The sequence below is a fragment of the Leucoraja erinacea genome, chromosome 28, assembly GCF_028641065.1.
Source record: "Leucoraja erinacea ecotype New England chromosome 28, Leri_hhj_1, whole genome shotgun sequence".
NCBI classification, from domain to species: Eukaryota; Metazoa; Chordata; class Chondrichthyes; order Rajiformes; family Rajidae; genus Leucoraja; species Leucoraja erinaceus.
The window spans coordinates 27001212-27025297 of record NC_073404.1 but is presented as its reverse complement, the minus strand read 5'-3'; the positions used below and the strand labels follow the sequence as shown (position 1 = coordinate 27025297).

General features: G+C 42.1%; 1 protein-coding gene across 3 annotated transcripts; it reads right to left on the bottom strand.

Annotated features, from left to right (window-relative positions):
* Nucleotides 1-1335: 1335 nt before the first annotated feature.
* si:ch1073-145m9.1 (uncharacterized) lies at nucleotides 1336-18546 on the bottom strand. Of its 3 annotated transcripts, XR_008725736.1 has the most exons (7): nucleotides 18183-18546; nucleotides 11649-11741; nucleotides 10373-10468; nucleotides 8578-8690; nucleotides 7084-7207; nucleotides 1605-1792; nucleotides 1336-1519 (listed from the first exon to the last, which is right to left on the bottom strand). XR_008725736.1 is itself a non-coding variant. In XM_055658094.1 (6 exons), exons 1-6 carry the CDS (start codon nucleotides 18220-18222, stop codon nucleotides 1460-1462), a joined length of 621 nt encoding a protein of 206 aa, XP_055514069.1. In that variant the 5' UTR covers nucleotides 18223-18510; the 3' UTR covers nucleotides 1336-1459. The 3 variants fall into 3 exon arrangements, 2 of the variants coding, with proteins under 2 accessions (XP_055514069.1, XP_055514070.1); XM_055658094.1 differs by lacking the exon at nucleotides 11649-11741 and having other exon boundaries at nucleotides 18183-18510; XM_055658095.1 differs by lacking the exons at nucleotides 10373-10468; nucleotides 11649-11741 and having other exon boundaries at nucleotides 18183-18517.
* Nucleotides 18547-24086: the final 5540 nt, after the last annotated feature.

Sequence of the window (24086 nt, the reverse complement as noted above, 5' to 3'; positions counted from 1 at the left end):
ACATCCGGCGACCCATTAGAACGTCCACCTACGACAACCTACATCCACACACGGCAAGCTGTGACAAGGTAAAACAATTCAGTCGCCGGTTGACATAGGTAGTCGCCAATGGAATTCACCAAAGTCCGCACCGGCGACAACCTATGTCACCCTGGCGACAACCTTCGACAGCACCTACGTCAGGAGAAGTCGAGCTACGACATGCCCACGGTCGTCGAAAGGTTTTAAACATTCCAAAAAAAATTATTTGGGCGACTGAGGAGACCATACAGGTGACACCCCGGCGGCCATGTGGCGACAGTCTAGTCGCCTAAAAAATCGCCTAAGTGGGACAGGGGCATTACTCCTCCTATTTCCTTATACTCTCCATGACTTGCGCTGCAAAGCTAGTTTGGTTTCCTAGCTGAATTCAGGGGGGGGGGGGGAGGGAATGAAATGAAATAAACACTGCATTCATCAATTGAAAACAAAATGTACAGTGCTCAAACTCAACTCGGGGTGGTTGCAGGTACAGGAGACTGTAAATGCTGGAAACCTGCAAGAGGTGCAGAACAGCTAGGGAGCTCTGAACAGGCAGCATTGGTGGAGGGAAATAGCCAATGTTTTGGGTTAAGACACTTCATCTACACTGAGTATGGAGTTGGAGAGTAGCCAGTGTAAAGTGGTGGACGGGGACGTTTGACAAGCTTGTGAGTGATAGGTGGATACAGGAAAGGAGGGCTTGATTGGCAGGTAAGTTGGTGCAGCAGGGAAGGATGGAGAGATAAGCGGTGAACAAAAGACCCCTGATTCCACCTTTCTTCCCAATATCTTTTAAATGTACTTGCCTCAACTATTTCCTCTGGCACCTCGTTCCACATACCCACCACTGTGAATAGAAAAAGGTTCTCTTCACTTTAAACCAATGCCCTGTAGTTCTTGATTTTACCCTCCCCTGGGAAAAAATACCGTGCATTCACTCTTTCTGCCCCTCGTGAATTTATACATCTCCAAAATCACCCCTCCGTTCTCCCACACTCCAAGGAATAAAGTCTTAGGCTGCCCAACCTCTCCCTTTAACTTAGACCCTCAATTCCTGGCAACATCCATGTAAATCTCTGCACTTTTTCCTCGCTATTTACTTCAAAAATAAAAGAATGCAGTAACTTTAGAATAATTCTCTAACTAATCCATAATCAAGACGTAATAATTAAAGCAAATAACATTTAATACCTTTTGAACGTTTAAATTGGAAGTGCAGACAATACTACTATTGACATGTAGGTTTGTCATGGTGAAAATGTTCAAGAATTTAAAACTCTCTCCCTCAAATAAATGGACTAACACAAACAAGTTCAGTGAAAACATTTTAAATCTTAAATTATACTGTACGTAATTGTATTGCAGTGTCCGACTACCTTCATTCAACAGAGTCGAGTTCCTGAGTAAACTAGTCTTGAGTGAATAGATAATCTGTCCATTATTTTCCTTTGTCTTCATTTTGTACAAGGAATACGATATGGATCCAGATACACCAGAGCTGTAAATGGGAACAAATCTCTCGGTTAACTGCTCTGGAAATAAGGTTTTTTTTGTTAATGTTTAAATGCCAGTGTTTTTCTCACCTCCGCACCCATACAAAGTATCCTTCCAGAGATGAGTAATCCTGTTACAAACCACTCGCTGTAGATAGAGGCAGCAGTTACAGGCAGCACAAGTGACTTTGTTAAAATCAGTTTCTGGTACCCATACAACCAAATGGGAAGTATGTGTATTCCACTGATGGCCCATGTTCCTAGAACAGACCTGAAATCTGAAGATAGAACATTTACATGGATAGAACATTAGAGAATTTCAAGAATACAGTTGCTTTACCCGAGACAGACACAAAAGGCTGGAGTAACTCAGTCCATCAGGCAGCATCTCTGGAGAAAAGGAATAGGTTACTCCAGCAACTTGCGTCTGTCTTTGGTTTGAAGGTTAAGAAATCGAGGCTGAGATAAGGTGCAGAGCAAGAGCATGTCTTCCTTAACTCGGTCCGTAAATGTGGAATAGATTTAACCTCAGTGGCAGTAGGATTTGAGAAAAATTTGCAACAAAAAACATAATATGCAGATGGGCGTGGGTCTGGGACTCATTGCCCGAACAGACAATGGATGTAGAAACTCTCATATTTAAAAGGGACCTGGATGTGCATTAATGACCTGCGTTTGTTTTCTCAGATCTTCGGTTTCCTCCCACACTACAAAGATTTACAGGTTTATAGGTTAATTGGCTTGGTATAAATGCAAATTGTCCCTAGTGGGTGGAGGATAGCATTAATGTTCAGGGATCGCTGATCGACTCGGTGAGCCGAAGGGCCTGTTATCGTACTGTATCTCTAAACTAAACTGACCAGCAGGGTTAGAGCCCTAGGGTAAAGCTGGCTTGGTGCTGCTGAAGTCTAGCTGTAAGGTACAACCATCCGCCACCCCCCCCCCCCCCCCACTTCAAGTTGTGGTGGGATCTTGAGCTACTCGTGGCATAGCAAATAAAACCTCGTCCAAAAAATTCCTTGCAGACCGTTGATGTACAGTAAAGCCGTGCCCCCTGGCTTTGCTCTCAAAGCTGTAAATGTCTGCAAAGTTACAGGTAACAATGAAATACAGTAAAAACGTTAACCACATATATAACCATATAGAACATTTCAAGAGAAAAGTGGCCTGTTTTAGATTTCTGTGCAATAATATGATTCCCTGCTGAAATGAACAGGTCGTGCATAAATGGGGTTAAGTGCTGGGGAATCTCAGCAGGCGCGCTCAGTCATTGGATTTCACTGGGTGTCCAGAGCCAGGAAATCATTGGAGCTCGGCCAGTGAGCCAGTGAGTTTCTCACAAGGCACAAAATCTAGCAAAAGTTACATTGTACAACCTAGCAAAATCAGAACCATTATATATCAATACACTCATTTTTATCATATCTTATCTTCTTATCAATTAGTTCAAAATTCATTACAGTTAATCCTTAGAGAAATTAGTGTGACTTTTTTTCCACAGTCTTGTCCTTAAGCCAAGTTGCATTAGATTTCTTTGGATGACTTCCCAGTCCTTCAGCAAAGTTGCACTTCAGCTGACTGTAACTGGGCGTGGAAACTAACGTTAGTGTTGTGCTTGAGTCTCTTGCTCTCTCACTAGGACACACTAAGGGGGGGGGGGGAGAGGGAGCCCTTGACCTGATCTGGCTCCTAAAGGCAGCAGGGCAGGGAGGAGCATGAAGGAATCCTTCCACGAAAGTGCGTTGGAATGCCAAGTTGTCAGCCAACTCCACCCAGATCAGTAACAACCTGTATCATGGCCAGTAATGAGAAATGCCAATTCCCAGAGTGAAAGTTGACTCTTTTCCCCCACACATTTTCAAAATACAAAAGTAATTTTTCATAAAATTTGGTTGAAATTATTAAATTAGAATTTCACAACTCAAAACCCCCCACAATTTATATTGTTTTTAACTACCTTGTGAGATTAATATTTCAAATATTTAATATTTCAGTTGAATAAATTAGAAAACCAACTTGCATAGAGGTCTATATTTCAACATCTATTGCCTAGATTAAGATAAAGTTCTACAGCCTTTGGCCAGGAGAGAAACCAAGAGAGCAGAGCTCCCTCCTGACCTGGCCAGTATTTTGTCACGATAGACTCCTGGGCTTCTGCCACACACTTGGCATTACAGGCCATGAGCATGCTGCAGCAGATACTAAGGTCATAAGTGATAGGAGCAGAATTAGGCTCTTCGGCCCAACAAGTCTAATCTGCCATTCAAACATGGCTGATCTATCTCTCCCTCCTAACCCCATTCCCCATAACCCCTGACACTCAAACTATCATCACTGGAGAGAGTTGGTTGGCAAAGCTGTCGGTTTAAAGTGCTGTAGAAACAAGGAAGTGCAGCTGCTGGTTTACCAAGGACAAAATTCAGGAGTAACTCAGCGGGTCCGTCAGCATCTCTGAAGAACATGGATAGTTGACGTTTCCGGTCGAAACCTGAAACGAAACGTCAACCATCCTTTTTCTCCAGAGATGCTGCCTGACCTGCCGAGTTACTCCTGCACTTTGTGTTTATCTTTGTCATAAACCAGTATCTGCAGTTCCTTCCAAAACACATGCTGCCTGACCCACCTTTCCACTTTAAAGTTTTAATTTGTTCTTGAAAATGTTACTAACATGGACCACATTGGTATCCTCTGATATACCCAAATACTTAAAAGGTATTTACGAAGGAACTGCAGATGCTGGATAATCGAAGGTACACAAAAATACTGGAGAAACTCAGCGGGTGCAGCAGCATCTATGGAGCGAAGGAGATAGGCAACGTTTCGGGCCAAAACCCTTCTTCAGACTGATGGGGGGTCTGGGGAGGCGGGGAGAAGAAAGGAAAAAGGAGGAGGAGGAGCCCGAGGGCTGAGGGAGAGGTAGGAAGGGGAGGAGACAGCAAGGGTTAACAAAATTGTGAGAATTCAATGTTCATGCCACCAGGATGCAGACTCTCCATATGAGGTGCTGTTCCTCCAATTTCTGGTGTTGCTCACTCTGGCCGTGGAGGAGGCCCAGGACAGAGAGGTTGGATACAGACTGGGAGGGGTAGTTGTGCTGAGCCACCGGGAGGTCAGGTTGGTTAGTGCGGACCGAGCTGAAGTGTTAATCGAAACGATCGAAGGTATATCCCCTAATCTTTTTGAGAATTAAATCTGCTCGGGTTGTGCTGGGAATCTGGAGTGAATGCCTGCCCTCCATTATGTTAATCAGCCACTGTTTGGGTGCGGGAGGAGAGGTTGCCAGCAGGGCTGGTGTTGGTGGTGGGACTGCTCAGCAGTGAAATACAGGGATAAGGTCTGTACACGGACCAGCACAATGAGTGTGGACCAGTGGTGGGGAGAGGTACCATGTGTTGACATGCCACCTGGATCCTATCTCTTTCATCATGTCTAGTTGGATTTTGCTGCCTCCCCGTTTCTTTATCTGCACCACCCAGACATTTGTGGTAACAATACCCATGCAATTGCCCGACACACATCATAGTGCATGCACTGACCGTCCTGACAAAGCTCTAAATGCCGAGCGGCTGCACCACTGACCACATACCCACCCTCGCTAGTGATCTCTCCACATCAAGCCTTGGGATGATGTATCACAGGTTTCATGCAACTATCTCTGCAACACAGATCACTCTTTATACACAATGCCACATTGAACTCTTACCAGCAAATACGTCAGCACTCCTGTGAATGCATCCTGCCCGTTATGCAAAATACAATTTGCAAAGGCTCATTTTTATCCCAAGGTGTCAATGCAGGGTCAATCCTGCATCAGGAGTGCAAATAGACGCAAGGACCAGTGGTACGAATATTGACTTCTCTAACTTCAAGTAACCCTTGCTTTCCCTCTCCTTCCCTCCCCCTACTCGTTCTCCAACCAGTCAGACTATCCCCGATTATATTTTATCTATGCCTGCTTTGTCGTCACCTTCTCCTAACTAACAATGATCTATTCTGCATTTTCCTTGATCCTCGTCTCTTTTGATGTCTCATTCCGCAAACTTACCCTTCCTTATCTCTGTGTCTCCCTCTCCCCTGACTCGGTCTGAAGAAGGGTCTCGACCCGAAACATCACCCATTCCTTCTATCCAGAGATTCCACCACCTGCAACCTCCGGCAACCACCTGCAACCTCTGGCAACCACCTTCAACTAGCATCGCAACTTGCTTTGACTAAAAAATTACCGATTTTTAAAACGGCAACCTATTTTTAGTCACGGCCGGTTTTGAATTTTTTGAAATAATCGCCAGAACATAGGAGAAGCGGAAACCACTTTCGGCCATTAGGGAGACTGACAAAAACCTCCCGGGAATCGCACGGTAACCTTGGGTGGGGCGCAAAGTCTCCAGAGGTTTCCGTTCAGGTTTCCTAAGTGGGACAGGGGCATTACTCCAGCATTTTGTGTCTATCAAGCACCTTCCCCTTATTGTACATATTTTCACCCTGTTGGGTCCAGCTGCATTACAACAGCAAGAGAACTTAACCACAAATTGTTTTACTTCTCACTACAACCCGTTGAAAGAGGAAACTGCTTATTTCAGCAGGAACGAATGTGGTACCTGGGGACTAAATGGCTTACCCACTTCTATAATCTATATTTTGCCTACATTCAGTTCTGCTGCAGAAAGGGTTTATTTGATCAGTAACAATTCTACCACATTACCAATGCCATCTCGGGGTGTAAACAATAAAATTATCCACATGTTTTACATCTCCATGTACACTGGTTGCACAGAAATTTAAAATATAAAAAATGTACATCAACATGGCACCTAGCACAGAGACAGTCCATAGTCTGAAGGGCAGATTTCATATAAAAATAATTCACCATCATGTACTCACCAAGTTTCTATTTTAATATGGAGAAGTCTAGACAAGCTTCGTTTACCAATGGCTACATTTCCCCCCCCCCCCTCCTCGGATAAGCAGTCCAACCAATAACTTCAGACTACGATATTATTTTAATCCAAATTTAAAAGGCAAATTTGGAATCAATTTTGAAAATATAAAGTGAAATAAAATCAGTTTTCACACATTTGTGTGAGATTGATCAAATTAAGATTCTGTAAGCAGAACTAATTATTATTTCCCTATTGTCACCTAGTTTATTATTTGTGAACGATAAAGATTATATTACTGGGATTAATTTTGTTCCTCCGCTGGCCTTACAGCGCCAGAGACCCAGGTTCATTCCTGACTACGGGTGCTGTCTGTATGAAGTTTGTACGCTCTCCCCGTGACCGCGTGGGTTTTCTCCAGGTGCTCCGGTTTCCTCCCACACTTCAAAGACGTACAGATGTATTGTTTAATTGGCTTTGATTTTTTTTTTTTTAAAGTAAATTTTCCCAATGTATAGGATTGTGTTAGTGTACGGGGATCACTGGTCAGCATAAACACTGTGGGCCGAAGGGCCTACTTCCACGCTGTATATCTAAAGCAAATATTTTTACTGGTTGACAACCAGATGGAAATTGTAATTTCCCATGTAAATGTAAATTTGCTTAATAAATTAATAAAGTAGTTATCGTACCATTTGACATGATTTTCTGAATCAACCAAGGACTCTTCTCAAACTTCTTCTTCCAGTCAGAGCCCAAGGAGCTGTGTGTACAGACGAAAACACACCACTCTAAGCTGCTCATAAAATGCCCCCACTGGAAAATAAAATAAAAACAAGCTGTTATCTGCAATCTCTTTTCATTCAATCGATAGACGTTTACATGGAGGTGACCAATTTTTCATATCCATAACAAAACACACAAAGTGCTGGAGTAGCTCAGCGGGTCAGGCAGCATTTCTGGAGGGAATGGACGGGCGATGTGACTCTTTCCTATTGAAAATGATGAATGATATTTTCATTCATCATGATGAACAGGGTAGAGTTGCTGTCTTCCATCACCAGAGACCTGGGTTTGATCCTGCCTAGGGGTGCTGACTGTACGGAGTTTGTACATTGTGATCGCGTGGGTTTTCTCCAGGTGCCCCGGTTTCCTCCCAAGCTCCAAAGACACACAGGTTTGTAGGTTAATTGGCTTCTGTAAATTATAAATCATCGCTACTCTGTAGGATAGTGTTAACGTACGGGGTGATCGCTGGTTGGCGCAGACTCGGTGGTGGGCTGAAAGGTCTGTTTCCATGCTGTTTCTCTAAAGTCTAAATCATCAATCTGAAACATTAATTTTAAAATCGCTGTTCATAGATGCTTTGTGACGCACTATTTACAGCTTTTCTTAATTTAAATCTAGAGCATCCATGGTACTTTTATCTGTCGCCGAGCCTAACTTCAGTATTTTATTAAAGTGTTTGTTTACTTTTTCATTCAAAAATTATCACCATCGCAACCAATCTTAGCATCAAGATGTTCATCGATATAACAACCCACTCTGCAACAAAATTTCCTACAACCTCTCCTCACTCCTAGTCAGGATGTTAAAGTGATCGATGTTGCATTAGAGACTCTCTGAAATGAATAAAGGGCCTGTCCCACTTGGTGATTTTTTTTCGGCGACTGCCGGCGTCATATCAGGGTCGCCGAAAGATTTTGAACATTTCAAAATCCAGCAGCGATAAAAAAAAAGTTGCGACATTTGAGGAAACGCCGTGCGTCAATAATGTAATCACGTCACGTCACCGCTGCATCACGCCGCGACTTTTTCGGTGACCTGACACGTTAGTCAATGATGCCAGCAGTCGCCGAAAAAAATCGCCAAGTGGGACAGGCCCTTAAATGTCTCTGTGGTGGTAATTTTACAATCTCTATTAAATAGTGCACGGTTTTCTCTATTCCAGTAGAAGTGTCTCATTTTACGCAAAATCACACATCATTATTACAGCTTCCACCCTCAGGAGAGATCTTGCTAGAGCTACTGCGGTAAGTTCTCTCTTTATTTAACTTGTGCATCTCTCCCCTTTCCCTTTACCTGAAGCAAACTGGAAGAAGTGGCCATGCGTCAATTTAAATGGGCTAATTTTGTGCTCTGTTGCACACAGTCGTTTTCATAGCTAATAACTGTTTCGCACTTACATCGTAGAGCGAATTCCACATCATGCTACGCCCAATGTTGTCAATGAGCACATCAAACCAGGCTCCAAATTCAGATGTCTGGTTTAACCGGCGAGCTGAAAATCCATCTACACCTGCAACAGTTGAAACATTTTGTAAATCAATATCTCAGGGTAAATATATGGAAGACTGATGATGAGTGCTATTTATGGATGTTAATTAGCTCATCAATCTTGTACACACGTATTACCCGAGTTGGCATGTAGACCTTATTCCATACCACTTTTAATACAGTACTCAGCATGGAAACTATTTATAAATGTTTCTGCACAATGTGACAGGATATAGTTTAGCATTGGTTTACTATCCAAGTGCAGTTTAGTTTTGTGGGAAGCTTTGATTAAAAGTCTTAGGACAAGAAAAGAAAAGTATGGTTTGACAGATAAAAGTTCATAAGTAGGAGCAGAATTAGGCCAATCGACCCCATTGTCTACTCCGCCATTCAATCATGGCTGATCTATTTCTCCCTCCTAACCCCATTCTCCTGCCTTCTCCCCAAAACCCTTGATATCCGTACTAATCAAGAATCTATCCATCTCTGCCTTGAAAATACCCATTGACTTGGCCTCCACAGCCTTCTGTGGTAATGAGTTCCACAGATTCACTACCCAATGACCAAAGAAATTCAACGTCCTTCAATTCTGAGGCTATGACCTCTGGTCCTAAATTCTCCCACTAGTGGTAACATCCTGTCCACATTCCCTCTATCCAGGCCTTTCATATCATGCAATGCTTCTTGTGAACATGGTTAAGTGGGAACTGTGTTCGAAGAGATCCCAAGCTTAAGTCCAGGGACCAACGCAACAGAGGAGAATGCAAAACAAATGTGAACATACGGATCCTGAGCATCCAAAAATGATATCTGTTAATAAAGTTAAACGTTCACATGCTTAACAGATGATAACTTCAGTAATAAATGAAGATTGGGTAATGAATTCAACCTCGATTGGTGAAACCCGAGCTGAAAAAGTAGAGGGAATGGACAGGTGATGTTTCAGGTCGGGATGCTTCTTCATTCTGAAGAAGAGTCTCTACCCAAAACATCTCCTATCCATTCCCACCACAGAGTTCTTTCCGCTGACTGGATAGCACGCAACAAAATGCAGCTTTTCACTGTACCTCAGTCCACGTGACAATAAACTACACTAAAATAAAGATGCTATCTGACCCGCTGAGTTCCTCCAGCAGTTTGTATTTTGCTTAGGATTTCAGCATCTGTAGTCTCTTGTGTCTAAAAAAAGTATATACACTATTATGCCCCCCCACAAACAAAAAACTATATACACTATTTTGAAGTATTTAGCAGTTTGTATTTAAAGAGCTAAAGGGAAGTTTTATTTTCATTATTAATAAAAGGAAGTTTGTGCTTTATTAAGAAGAAAACAGATGTGGTAGAACCCCAAATTCAAGAGAACTAGCAACATAGCTACATAACCCCAAGATTAGAAACCTCAGACATTGGGCAGCACAGTGGTTCTCCCCGTGACCTGCGTGGGTTTTCTCCAGGGACATCGGCTTCCTCCCACACTCCAAAGACGTACAGGGTTAATTGGCTTGGTATAAACATTTTGTTTTTTTTAATTGTCCCTCATGTAGGATAGTCTTCATGTGCAAGGATCGCTGGACAGTCAGTGGGACAAAGGTCCTGTCTCCACGCTGTATCTCTAACTAAACTAAATTGAAGCAGATTCAAGTTATGTCAAAACTTCTCCTTCCCCCCCCCCACAAAGGATACATTTTAAAGATGAACACTTACCATCAAGAATAACAGATGACAGATAGCAAGGAATAAAAATTATAGGATAATTGAAATGCCACCAGCCAATCACCAGTAAAAGTAGCCTTATGTAACCTGAAAATGTAAAAAAGACATCTGGATTTTAGATAAAGCAGAGAATGTTGATATACTAATAAATAAACCTCTCCCTGTTCCATCCCACATTCCTTCATTGGAACTTTTCATAACAAGACAAAACAAAGGCAATATTCCTTGAACACTTGCTCAAATTTGCTTTAAAATATACTTTTAAATGATCTTCCCAAAGGAGTTACAGCCAAGTTACAGACTGGTCTCCCATACGGAACCCATTCACCCCATCTTGTCTACATTGGCTTCGCACTCAAATTACGTTTAATTTCATTCATGTTTTGTACCCAGGATCTCTAGTCTTCGATCCTTCACCTAATGGACACAGTTCCCCTCCAGCCCCTCTGAAGATTTACAGCTCTATCCCCAGATTTGTGTGTGTGGCTCATTCACGCATCCCAATCTGCTCTGCCACCTCCAATGACTTATGTATCCATACCTCTTCCAGGTATCTGTAGAAAAATATCCCAATGTCTATAAGGTCTCTCCTTTTTCATAATATCTTTATTCAACATTTTTTCCAACTTTATCTGCCTTTCTTCTACCTGTTTCGCCAGCCTCTTAGTGATCTCTGCCATTGCTAAGCCCATGTCATAAAGTGATAGAATCATAGAATGATGGAGTCATAGAGGCATAGAGTGCGGAAACATACCCTTCGGACCATCTTGCCCACACTGACAAACATGTCCCATCTACACTAGGCCCACCTGCCTGTGTTTGGCCCATATCCATCAAAATGTTTTTAACGTAGTCACAGTACCTACCTCAATTACCTCCTCCAGCAGCCTGTTCCATATACCCACCACCTCTGTGTGGAAAAAGTTACCCCTCAGGTTCAGAACCAGGGGCCACAGTTTAAGAATAAGGAATAAGCCATTTAGAACGGAGACGAGGAAACACTTTTTTCTCACAGAGAGAGGTGAGTCTGTGGAATTCTCTGCCTCAGAGGGCGGTGGAGGCAGGTTCTCTGGATGCTTTTAAGAGAGAGCTAGATAGGGCTCTTAAAAATAGCAGAGTCAGGGGATATGGAGAGAAGGCAGGAACGGGGTATTGATTGGGGATGATCATCCATTATCACATTGAATGGCGGTGCTGGCTCGAAGGGCCAAATGGCCTACTCCTGCACCTATTGTCTATTGTTCCTATTAAATCTGTCACCTCTCACCTTAAATCTATGTCTCTGTTCTTGATTCCCCTATCCTGGGCAAGAGACTCGGTGCGTCTAGCCTATCTGTTCCTTTCATGATTTTGAACACCTCTATAAAAGCAAGGAGTAGAATTAAGCCATTCAGCCCATCAAGTCTACTGTGCCATTCAATCATGGCTGATTTATCTTTCCCTCTCCACCCCATTCTCCTGCCTTCTCCCCAAAAGTTTTGATACCCGTACTAATCAAGAATCTGTCAATCTCCATTTTTAAAATACCCATTTATCATAATCCTCGTCACAGTTCACAGTATGGCTAAGTTTTGTGTTGTCCACAAATTTAGAAATTGTAGCTTCTAGCCTCAATTCTAGGCCAATAAATCCATAAAGTGGCAATAATGTTGAGTTACAGATTAAAAGTGCTTTCTTCCACAATGGAGTATGCCATTTGTAGCATTTGTTTTATGCAATTGCACTCTTAGTTTTTCTTGACTAACATTGCCATTGTAGTATATTTAAAAGTTAAGCAGAAATGTCTGTTCTCTAAACCACAGCTGACTTAGTTACAATCTCAATTTCTGTCAAGGACAGAACTTTAATTTTAAGGCCACAGATATAATTGGTTACAAGTGTTCTTGTAAAGTGTTTTTTAATGAATACAACCAGAACTTATTTGTATGGAGACAGTGCATACTGATACCAGAATAATCAGAACATAGTGCGTGTGTTCTTCATGCTTTGATCACTTCAATTGTACCGAGGGTAAATGTTTACAAAATGTCTATGAATTAGTGCAAAACTGCTATATTTGTAAAACCACACAGACATTGAAAAAAATTAAACTATTTATTAGTTATATTACAAAATCATGTGCAAAATCACGAGAGGAATAGATTAAGAAGAGTCTTTTGCCCAGAATAGGGGAATCGAGAACCAGAGGACATAGGTTTAAGGTAAGGGAGAAAGATTTAATAGGAACCTAAGGGGTAACTTTTTCACGCAAAGGTTGGTGGGTGTATGGAATGAGCTGCCAGAGAAGATAGCTGAGGCAGGTACTATCGCAATGTTTAAGAAACATTTAGACATACAAGGATAGGACAGGTTAAGAGGGATATGGGCCAAATGCAGGGAGGTGGGACTAGTGTGCAAAGGGCATGTAGACTTGTGTGGGCAAGTTGGGTCAAAGGGCCTGTTTCCACACTGTAAGACTCTATGACTCTACAAGCAAAACCCAACTAATTCAAGGTTCATTAGCACAGTCTGGGGAGATATGACAATTTGTGTACAAATCAAACCACCTGCGATCCTATTCCCATTGGACTGTTGCCAACTCAAGAGCCATCCCAGCTGATTATGGCTCCACCTCACCTGTACTTTTGATTAGGACGGGTATCGGGTGTTATGGGGAGAAGGCAAGAGAATGGGATTAAGAAGGAAAGATAGATCAGCCAAGATTGAATGGCGGAGTTCATTTGATGGACCAAATGGCCTAATTCTGCTCCTATCACTTATGAACTCATCAGATAACAAACCCGTCAATGTTAGTTTTTGAACTAACATTTGCCAGCCCCAAAATCATCATCATGAATCTGTTCAGCAAGCTCTCATTTCATAACATTCTGCCTGTTACGTGTCAACTGGAATGACCCACTATGCTCCTGTTGTGGCCCAACTAATGGATTTGTATGGTTCCAGTTTGACCTCTCTCCTCTGCTTTAACAAACAGAGGACACTGTTCCTCATGCCTTCTTAACATAAATAGTCTTGCCAACTTAAAAAATCTGTGGCCATGCACTCTACACTAAGTATCATTGCACTTGGCTCCCTTTCCCCCGGAGAGTGGTAGGGATATGGAACGAGCTGCCAGAGGAGGTAGTTGGGGCAAGTGTTGCAACAATATTTTCAAAGACATTCAGGCAGGTACATGGATGGGAAAGGTTTGGAGGGATATGTGCCACACAAGTGGGACAAGTGTGGCATGGCAAGTTGGGGCAAATGGCACGTTTCCATGCTGTATGACTCTATCTCACATTTCAGATATTTTACTTTGTCATGTCGTGTGCTCCAAATGCTTTACCTCAGACTTCCTTAGATTATATTTCATTCGTCACTTCTGCCCACCTGACCTGTCCATATCTAACGACTACACTGCCAAATTTGATGCCATGACCAAACTGGTTATTCATTGCTCTTACACAAGCCCAAATCATTTATACCCTACAATCTTACCAAGCCAATCAGCCTGCAAACCTGTGGGGAGAGGCACAGGATTTTGTAGTGTGGGAAGAAACCGGAGCTCCCGGAGAAAACCCACGCAGGTCACGGGAAGAGCGTACAAACTCTGTACAGGCAGCACCCGTGGTCAGGATTAAACCCAGGTGTCTAGCGCTGTAAAGCAGCAACTATAACTGTTGCACCGTCATGCCGCCCCACATCTTGAAAAGGTGATCAGACTATTGTTTTGGAGGTGGCCACTATCAAAATTGTTATTGGCCATTTATCAACCATGATCGAATGATGCCTAGGTCTTGATTGTTTGAAATAGGTGCTTTGGATCACCGTGTCCACGCCAACCATCAATCACCTGCTCACATTAGTTCTATATTGTCCCACCTACACATCCACTCCCTACCCTCTAGGATCAATTTACAGAGGCCAATTATCCTAAAACTGGCTAATGTGCAAGGTGAGTCTTGCACACAGTGATGGATTGTTTTATTCACTGTGAAGTTGCCAATGGAATGGAACATTGGGCAATCAACTTTCAATTATCAAAGTGGTGGAGGGTGGAATTTTATTGCAAAGAAACCGAAGATAAACACAAAAAACTGGAGTAACTCAGCGGGTCTCTGGAGAAAAGGAATAGGTGACGTTTCAGGTCGAGACCCTTCTTCAGGCTGAGGTAAATGGGAAACGAGAGATATAGATGGTGATATAGAGATATATAGAACAAATGAATGAAAGACATGGACAAAAGTAACAATGATAAAGGAAACAGGCCATTGTTAGCTGTGTGCTCTGTGAAAATTAGTACAGACAATGAGACTCAACAAGATGACTTTGAAACTGGTACGACTTGGGTGTGTGAGGGATAGAGAGGGGATTGTAGTTCGGTAATCAATTTCATACCACTGGGTTGTAAGCTGTCCAAGCAAAATGAGGTGCTGTTCCTCCAATTTGCGTTTGGCCTAACTCTAACAATGGAGGAGGCCTGGGATAGAAAGGTCAGTGTGGGAATGGGAATTAAAGTGTTCGGCAACCGGGAGATCAGGTAGGTCCATGCGAACTGAGCGAAAGTATTCAGCAAAACGATTGCCCTGTCTACGTTTGGTCTCGCCGATGTCCAAGAGTCCACTTCCAGCTCCTTCAACATTTGCTCTCCATCTTCCCATGGCACATTCCTGTGCAGTTGCAGAAGATACCGCACCTGGAATTTCATTCCTCCCATCTCATCATCCACAAATGCACGTGATGTTTCTTTGTGTAGTTGATCAAAATTAAAAGTGTCACAATGTTTTTATTTACATGTTCACATGTTTTACAGAGAGAGAGAGAGATAGATCAGTCATGATTGAATGGTGACTTGATGGGACGAATGGCCTAATTCTTCTCCTACCAATTATGACCTTGTGCTCCAGTTTCCTCCCACGTCTCAAAGATGTGCAGGTTAATTAGCCTCTAAAATCGCCCCTAATGTGTAGAGAGTGGATGACAAAGTGAGACAATGTAGATCTAATGTCAATCGGTGATCGATGGTCAACGTGGACTTGATGGACCGAAGGGCCTGTTTTATGCTGCATCTCTAAACTAAATAAAATTCAGTTCAAAATTGTCAATGAAGCAGCTTTCCTAAGAACCTCCTTGGTTTTGCCTTTTATTTCCATTCTTGCAGAATAGTGGTTTGAATTAGTTCTGCGGTTTCTCGAGTTGAACCTAGGCATGTCGTTTAAAAATGGAAGGTGTAGAAATTGGATGAGGAAAATGGATTCATAATTAAAGACGCTAATTTAAAACCCTAGCGGCCCTTTTAATTTTGATCAGAAACATGGTGGTGAGAATGAAACATGTTTTGGATTCTCTTGGAAAATATGTTGTTGTACATCTTTAAAATAGCTTACATGTTATTAATTAACTGGATAAGCTACAAAAACCTGTTCACAGAAGGTATTCTCTGCTTTGCTCGCTATAATTAATTTTAAAAAAGGAATACAAAACTCAGGTGCAATTTACCAGCTATCAATAAAATCCCACTATGTTACATTCCAAATATTTAGGTCTTTGTATTCCTCTTTCTTTTGGGAAGTGCAAATATTTTGTTTCTCCCTTTTAGATTTACCCTCCAACTTAAAGCTTGTTTTTCATCCAACTTCTCTCAGTTCTGATGAAAGGTCTTTGACCTAAAGCAGTAACTCCATTTAACAGACACACATTTTCATCAGTCAAGGTCATACAGCACGGAAAAATGCCCTTTGGCCCAACTTGTCGATGCCCCATCCAAGCCAGTTCCATTTACCCACATTTGGCCCATATTGCTCCAAACCTTTCCTATCCGTGTACGTCTCCAAACGTCTTTCAAATGTTGTTATTGCAAAAGCTCAACTACTTACTCTGGTATCTCGTTCCATATACCAACCACCCTTTGTGTGAAACAGTTACCCCTCAGGCTCCCGTAAAATCAATAGGAAATCGGAGCACCTGGAGAAAACCGACGAGGTCACTGGGAGAACGCACAAACTCCGTGCAGACAGCACCCGTCACCAGGATCGAACCCGGGTCTCTGGAGCTGCAAGGCAGCAACTCTACCGCTGTGCCACCGTGCCACCCTAAGCATCTGCCAGGGCAATCCAGCTTGTGAATGTTGGGAGCGAGATAGAAAAGGGCAGTTAGGGAACCAAGTTAGTGGCTGTGGAAGAGAGAATGCCAGAGATGAGATTGGTGATGGTCTGGGAGATGGTGACTGGTGGTTCATAGGTTCATGGGAGCAGAATTAGGACATTCGGCCCATCGTCTTGTCCGCCATTCAATCATGGGTGATCTATTTTTCCCTTTCAACCCCATTCTCATGCCTTCTCCCCATAACCCTTGGCACTCGCATTAATCAACGGTTGTGGTCAAGGGGTTGGTATGAGGTGTCAGAGAGCTGGTGCCTCGTCTATTAGTAGAATTTTACTGACAGTTTGTAACTGCCACCTTAACTTTCTTTCCGACATTGTATTTTATTTATTAATTACAGAGAATACAGCAGAGGACACTTGGTGCAAACAGGTTTTTCCAGCTGACGCAGTTGATGACTAAGCAATTTAAAAATGTGCTGCACTGTATTTTCCATTCGAGGATCTAATGCACATTTTACACTTGTCACACGTTTTTAAATGTGTAACTTAATTATTTATACTTGTCTATTCATCCTATTTCTGCATCTTCTGTTTCAAATTGCACACCAAGGTCCCACTAGCCAAGAAGTAGAGGGAGCAGCTATATACGATACCATACAATCGGACTTTTTATCCCAGGAGGGAAATTAATTTGCCAACAATCATAAAAAACACAAAATCCATGATACATGAAAATAAAGTGACGAGTGTGCTTTGGGGATGTGCAAGGATTAAGGAGATGGGGGTTAGTCTCAGTCTACCCCACGACAGAAGGGGGAGCAGTTGTACAGTTTGATAGCCACAGGGAAGAAGGATCTCCTGTGGCGTTCTGTCCTGCATCTTGGTGGAACCAGTTTGTTGCTGAAGGTGCTCCTCAGGTTGACCAGTGTGTCATGGAGGGGGTGAGCTGTATTGTCCAGGATGCTCCGCAGTTTGAGGAATATCCTCCCCTCCAAGACCCACCTCCCAAGAATCCAACTCCACCCCCAGGACAGAGCCAGCCTTCCTGATGAGTTTGTTGATCCTATTGGCATCCGCGGCCTTCCACCCTGCTGCCCCAGCACACGGCAGCGAAGAAGATGGCACTGGTTCCAACAGATTGGTGGAACATCTGCAACATCTCACTGCAGACGTTGAAGGGGCCTTCTCAAACAGTACCTTCTTGTACAGGGCCTCAGCTTTCCTGGACCAGTCCAGTTTGCTGTCCAGGTACACTCCAAGGTATTTGTACCACTCTTTCATATGATCATAATCATACTTTATTAGCCAAGTATGTTTTGCAACATACGAGGAATTTGATTTGCCATACAGCCATACCAATAAATAGCAACAAGACACACAAATATTTTTTTAACATGAACATCCACCATTCAAATTAAATCACTGCTCTGCAAATATGGGATGAAAAAAAGATATTAAGGGGGTTCTTGCAAAGGCATTTTCCCAACAGGACACTATGTTGTAGCACATTAATAAACGTAAATTGTCTGGGCACAATCCAGGTGATAAACCTATAAACGTGCAGACGGCAGATCAGGTTACAATAATATTAATCCCATTCACTTCAACAGCGCAACAGTCATAATCTACAAACACACACACATCATATCCGCGTATTTAATATATAAATAAATATATAATAAATAGAGATGTCATAAATCTGAAAAAAATCCACTCACCGATAATGTTTGGCACATAAACAAAAACTCTCCAACGCATATCTAAGGCAAAAGAAACGTTAACATGTATAGGTTGGGATCCAACTGGCCGTCGGATTTAGTCACCTGCTCGCGTTTTTAATTTGTGGCTGTTAATCCGCTGAAGCCTCGCAAAATGCGGGTGGCTTCAATGTTGGAAAACCAAATAAATAGACAGCACGTTGCAAGAGAAGTTACGGGACCCGCCTCCTTAAAACCCAACCCAACCCAGGGGTTATTTGCATAGCGGTGATCTATCTGTGCGCTGCCTCTGTTTGTCCTGTCGGAGGAGTCAAGGAGGCAGAACGCCCTCTGGTTCCTGTTTGGCTGTTACTGTCCTGAACCGTCAGCTCCACTGACTGGAATCACTAAATCACAGCGAGTCAAGCAGCATTCCTGGAGAACACGCAGAGCTGATGATTCTGGTCGGGTTGTGTGTTGTCTGGAGAAAGGTCCCCACCCGAAACGCCACCTATCCAGAGATGCTGCCTGACCCGCTGTTACTCCAGCACTTTGTATCCTTTTGTGTATTAGCCTGCATCTGCAGTTTTTTTGTTTCTACATTTTGCCTGCACCAACTGCATCAGTTTGTCTTAATGCACCTTAAGCGTCTTAATGGTGGTGCTTATACGACTGTACATAATAAAACATTATTATCATTAAGATTACCATTAAATGCACATTCCAACACAATGTTTAAGAAAGAACTGCAGATGCTGGAAAAATCGAAGATAGACAAAATGCTGGAGAAACTCTGCGGGTGAGGCAGCATCTATGGAGAGAAGGAAATAGGTCGAGACCCTTCTTCAGACGAAGCCCGTTGTTTCGTCATCGTGTGACCCTTCATTACAAATTCAATTATTAAATAAAAATATCCCGAGGAGCCTATGGAAAGTGTCACAAAAGAGAATAAGCAATTTAATTGTGCAGATTTCTTAATTTCTTTTCAGAAATTAGTTCTGGCTGTCAATTTTTATATAATCACACTATTATATTGTAGGAACCAGGAACAGGAGATGCTGGTTTACAAAAAGAAGATACAAAGTGCTGGAGTAACTCAGCGGGTCAGGCAGTGTCCCTGGAGAACGTGGACAGGTGACATTGCCGGTTGGGACCCTTCTTCAGACACATTTATATCGTAAATTTACAGAATTACAAAACAGATTTAGCCATTTTAATTCTGAGTTTGTCCAGCATTTTCAAATGTCTTTTATTGTCATATACAGTAATTTGCAGATTTCTGTTTTATTTCAGATTTTCAGCATCTTCAGTTTTTAAACGTACTTAAGCATTTCTTTCCAAGTCACACACTACCCTGCCATTAGAATTATATCACCGTGCCTTCATCTTTGCTGGGTCTCAATTCAGAAGGTTTCTACCCAATAACACCAAGATTACCTTCACCAGTAATACATTAGCTCAAGATGTAGTATAAGGAACTGCAGATGTCTTTAAAAAAAAAAAGAGACAAAGTACTGGAGTAACTCAGCAGGTCAGGCAGCTTCTCTGGAGAACATTGGGCCTGAAGAAGGGTCCCAACCCGAAAGGTCACAATATGATAAAACTTTATTCATCCCCGGAGGGAAATTGGTCTGCCGACCGTCACAGCACACAAGGTACACAAAAACTTGAAATTAAAAGTGAAAACAAAAAGAAAAAGACAAGCGACTATTGGCTGGCTGCTGTGTGCACAGCGCTTTCGCTGGAACAAATTAACAAACAAACACAGCCCTCCCCTGTGACGACGCCCCCCCCCCCCCCCCCCCCCCCCCCCCCCCCCCCCCCAACCACCCCTCAAACTCTGCACTTGATGATACAAAACTAGGTGGGATAGAGAAATGGGAGGACATAAAGAGGCTTCAAGGAGATACAAACTGATGCAAAATAACATTGAAAAAATGATTCATCTTGGGTACATTAAAGAGAAAAACAGAGTACATTTAAAAGAACATAGATTAGGTAATAATGTACAAAGGGATATAGGTGACCTTATGCAAAAGTGACAAAGCTAACATACAGGAATAGCAAGCAGTTATGAAGACATGGAAGAACTATTGCCACATAGCTCCGGGACCTGGGTGCAAATACTAGCTTTTGTTGCTGTCCATGCAAAGTTTGCATGTTCTCTCTGTGACCCTGTGAGCTTCCTATCACATCCCCAAGAATTGTTGGTTGGTAAATTAATTAGCCACTGTAAATTGCCCTTAAAGTGTAGGTTGAGTTAGTTTAATTAAGACTGTACGTTTTGAAACAGGCCCTTTGGCCCACCAAGTCCATGCTGACCAGCAATCATCCGTACACTAATTCTACTCTACGCACTAGGGACAGTTTCCAGAAGCCAATTAATTTACAAACCTGCACGTCTTTTCAAAGTGGGAAGAAACCAGAGCACCCGGAGAAAACACATGTGGTCACAGGGAGAATGTACAAACTCTGTACAGACAGCATCCATAGCCAGGATCGAACCTGGGCTCTGGCACTGTAAGGCAGAAACTCTCGCACTGTGCCACTGTGCTGCCTCTGTAACAGTGGGTAATAGAATCCGGAGGCAGTTGGGAAGAATTGGTTACTGTGAGCCGACGGACTGATAGACTTAAATGGCCTCTTTCCATGCCAAAAGGTAATATGGAACTCAGAATGTATTTTTAAGTTCATTTTCTAATTATTTACCTTTTCTACATTTATTAAGAACTGTCTGTAATCTGTTGTATGGTTTATTAACTGAATCAATTTTGATGATTCATGTCAAAAACAGCATAATACCAACAGTGACAAATTAACTTCTAAGCTTCTATACATTTGATGCAGTTTGAATTTGGAGTAAATGATATAATAAATCTATATATTTTATGTCATCAACAAAATTCAGTGATCTGACATGTAATTGCACAGTTACAAACTTTAGTTAGCCTAGTTTATTGTCACATGTACCAAGGTACAGTGAAAACCTTTTGTTGCGTGCTAACCAGTCAGCGGAAAGACTATACATGATTACAATTGACCCATCCACAGTGTACAGATACACGATAAAGGGAATAACGTTTCATGCAACTTTGCAGCAGAAGCAAGGCATAGAGTACAGAACATTACGAACGGATAAAATGTTTGGATGATATAAAGTCTTTTTTAAATGACACTGGTCTATTGAAGAGAAATTCTATACATTTGAAGTATCAGACAAAATGAAAGTTTAAGGAAAAGCAAATATAAAAAGTTGCTGGAAATATTCAGCAGGTCACGCCTCATCTGTGGGAAGTGAAATAGAATTAACCTTTCAGATCGTAAACCTAATTCTGCTGAAATCCTCAACGTGAAAAGGTCGATTCTATTTCTCTTCTCATTAGAAAGAATAAATTAGACTAAGAATCCATTATCATATTTTAATCCAAAAAACAATTTTAGAATGAAAAGTAACTTTAGAATGGTATAGAGGATTGGTTTGTTAACTGTCAGGATAATGCAGTATTTTTACATTGAAAATCTGGAAATGTTGCAAAACAGAAATCAAAACAGAAGCTCTTGAAGATCCTCAGCAAGTTAAGATAATATCAGGGGTACAGTAGACAAGATAATGTTTTGATCCATATGCTTGTTTAAAATATCAGGCAGTTTGACTCACCATACATTCATATATAGTGCTTAACCTGATATCTAATGACTTGCTTTAGTAAAATGTGACATCTAGTGGTTTAGATTGTCAAAGACAGAAAACGGAACTATCCACAGCTTGCTCCTTCATTGTTCTAGACCACCATGTATACAGATGACTTTTTCTTCATTTTACTGACAAAACAAGATGGTGGCTGAAAACAAGATTGAGGCAATTTTCGAAATCCGTAAAAACCTATGATTTGTTCCCTCCAAGAATACTCTGGAACTCTGGAGTTCCTTTACCGAACCTCTCACTGTCTTTAGATCACTTTGCTTCAAAAGATGCGTCTTTAAAGTTTGTCCAAGTTGTTGATCACCTGTCCCAATACTTTAACTCCCCCTCCCATTCCCACACTGACCTTTCTGTCTTGGGCCTCCTCAGAGTGAGGCCCAACGCAAATTAGAGTAACAGCACCTCATGTTTTGCTTAGGCATCTTACAACCCAGCAGTATGAATAATGACTTCTCTAACTTCAAGTAACCCTTGTTTTCCCTCCCTCTCCACCTAGTTCTCCGACACCGGCACCCGCATAGGTCGCCGAAAATTTTCAACATGTTGAAAATTCAGCGGCGACCAGAAAGACACTGCGACTCTTTGGGTGACAAGGAGACTACGCACGGCCATACAGGCGACACCTTGGTGACATGTATGGTCGTGAGTACTCGCCCAAAGAGTACCTTGTTCTGGTTACCGCTGGATTTTCAACATTATTAAAATTTTCGGCGGCCTGTAACGACCTATGACGGATGCCGGCAGTCACCGAAAAAGTTGTGTAAGTTATTCATCTTCCTCTGAATGTTTAATTTTACTTCCCTTGTACTTCAGTCTTTCTCACCTTTGGTGTCTTCTCCTTGATTGGCTGCTCCCTGCATTTTATGGGCCATGAGCATGAAATGAAGTGGTAAATTGAAGGGCGCTGCACAATTCTCATAATCTTGGTGCTTTTCAAACTGGACAGGGACTTAGTTATTAGGGATCAAAATCACATGCAGCCTGTTCCCACCTACCTAGCTCTAGTGGTGACCTTGAATATTCTTCTTCTACATTACCATAATTAAAAACACTCCTGTTTACATTTTCTATTCTTATCAGCATTTACGGAGGATAGACTAAGAATAGTGGTGCAATTACACATTTCTTACATGTGCATAGTTGAAGTCTCCAGATTCAAGGACAATTTCTTCTCAACTGTTATCAGGCAACTGAACCATCCTACTGCAACCAGAGAGCAGTCCTGAACTACTACCTACTTCATCAGGGACCCTCGTACTATCTTTGATCGGACTTTACTGGCTTTATCTTGGACTAAACGCTATTCTCTCATCATGATTCTGTACACTGCGAACGGGTCGATTGTAAACATGTATTGTCTTTCTGCTGGCTGGTTAGCACGCAACAAAAGCAACACGTGATAATCAGTGGGTCAGGCAGCATGCATGTCCCGACCCAAAACATTGCCTGCCCACTTCCCTTCACATGAGCTGCCTGACCCGCTGAGTTCCTCCAACAGTCTGTTTATTGCTCACGTTTCTAGCAGCAGCAGTCTCTTGAGTCTCTCTGAAATCATGTTGCCTGAGAGAGATAACTTTGTGAATACCAAGGATATTCCTTTTTGGAATTCCCCTTATTAAGAACTCAGGCAAATGTTTCATTTGGAATTACTTCAGCAGAGAATTACAGAGAGATGAGTCAATGCATACAAGATGAGTTATCCCAGACCAGTAAAGGCTGGAAATCTAATGTCACGTCTCCAGCCTGAAAATAATCCCCTCTATTGAGAAATGTCTTAGCTTCCAATCCAGAAGGAATATATATTTTTAGATTTTTGGCAAATAGTTACGCAGCCTCCAAAAATGAAACTCCAAGGAGCCAGCTTTTGATCAATGGCTCTACACACAGAGACAGCAGTGATAGGGTTCTAGTGAGAGCTGGAGATGAGGCATGCATTAGTTTGGGATGTCATTTCTCTTAATGATGCAAGCAAAGAAATCACAAAAGATCAGAAAACATACTGTCTACAGCTATTTTTGGCTGAGGTAAAATGTCTTGTGTGTGCACCATGTTATATTAGAGCAGAGCAACGAGTTAAATGCAGGATCAACAGTTTTGGGAAATTAACTAGGATGTTGAATTGTTTCCAACTCTACAGCAAAAGTTGCATTAACATTCTCAGACACCAAATCTGAGGTGGAGGCACAGAAAACGACAGATGCTGGAATCTTGAGCAAAACACA

Coding starts and splice junctions, on each gene's coding strand:
- si:ch1073-145m9.1 (XM_055658094.1), bottom strand. CDS start 18,222: ATGCGTTGGAGAGTTTTTGTTTATGTGCCAAACATTATCG. Junction 7,208..8,577: donor TGTGGAATTCGCTCTACGAT/GTAAGTGCGAAA, acceptor TTTATTTTCCAG/TGGGGGCATTTTATGAGCAG. Junction 1,520..1,604: donor TACTTTGTATGGGTGCGGAG/GTGAGAAAAACA, acceptor TCCCATTTACAG/CTCTGGTGTATCTGGATCCA.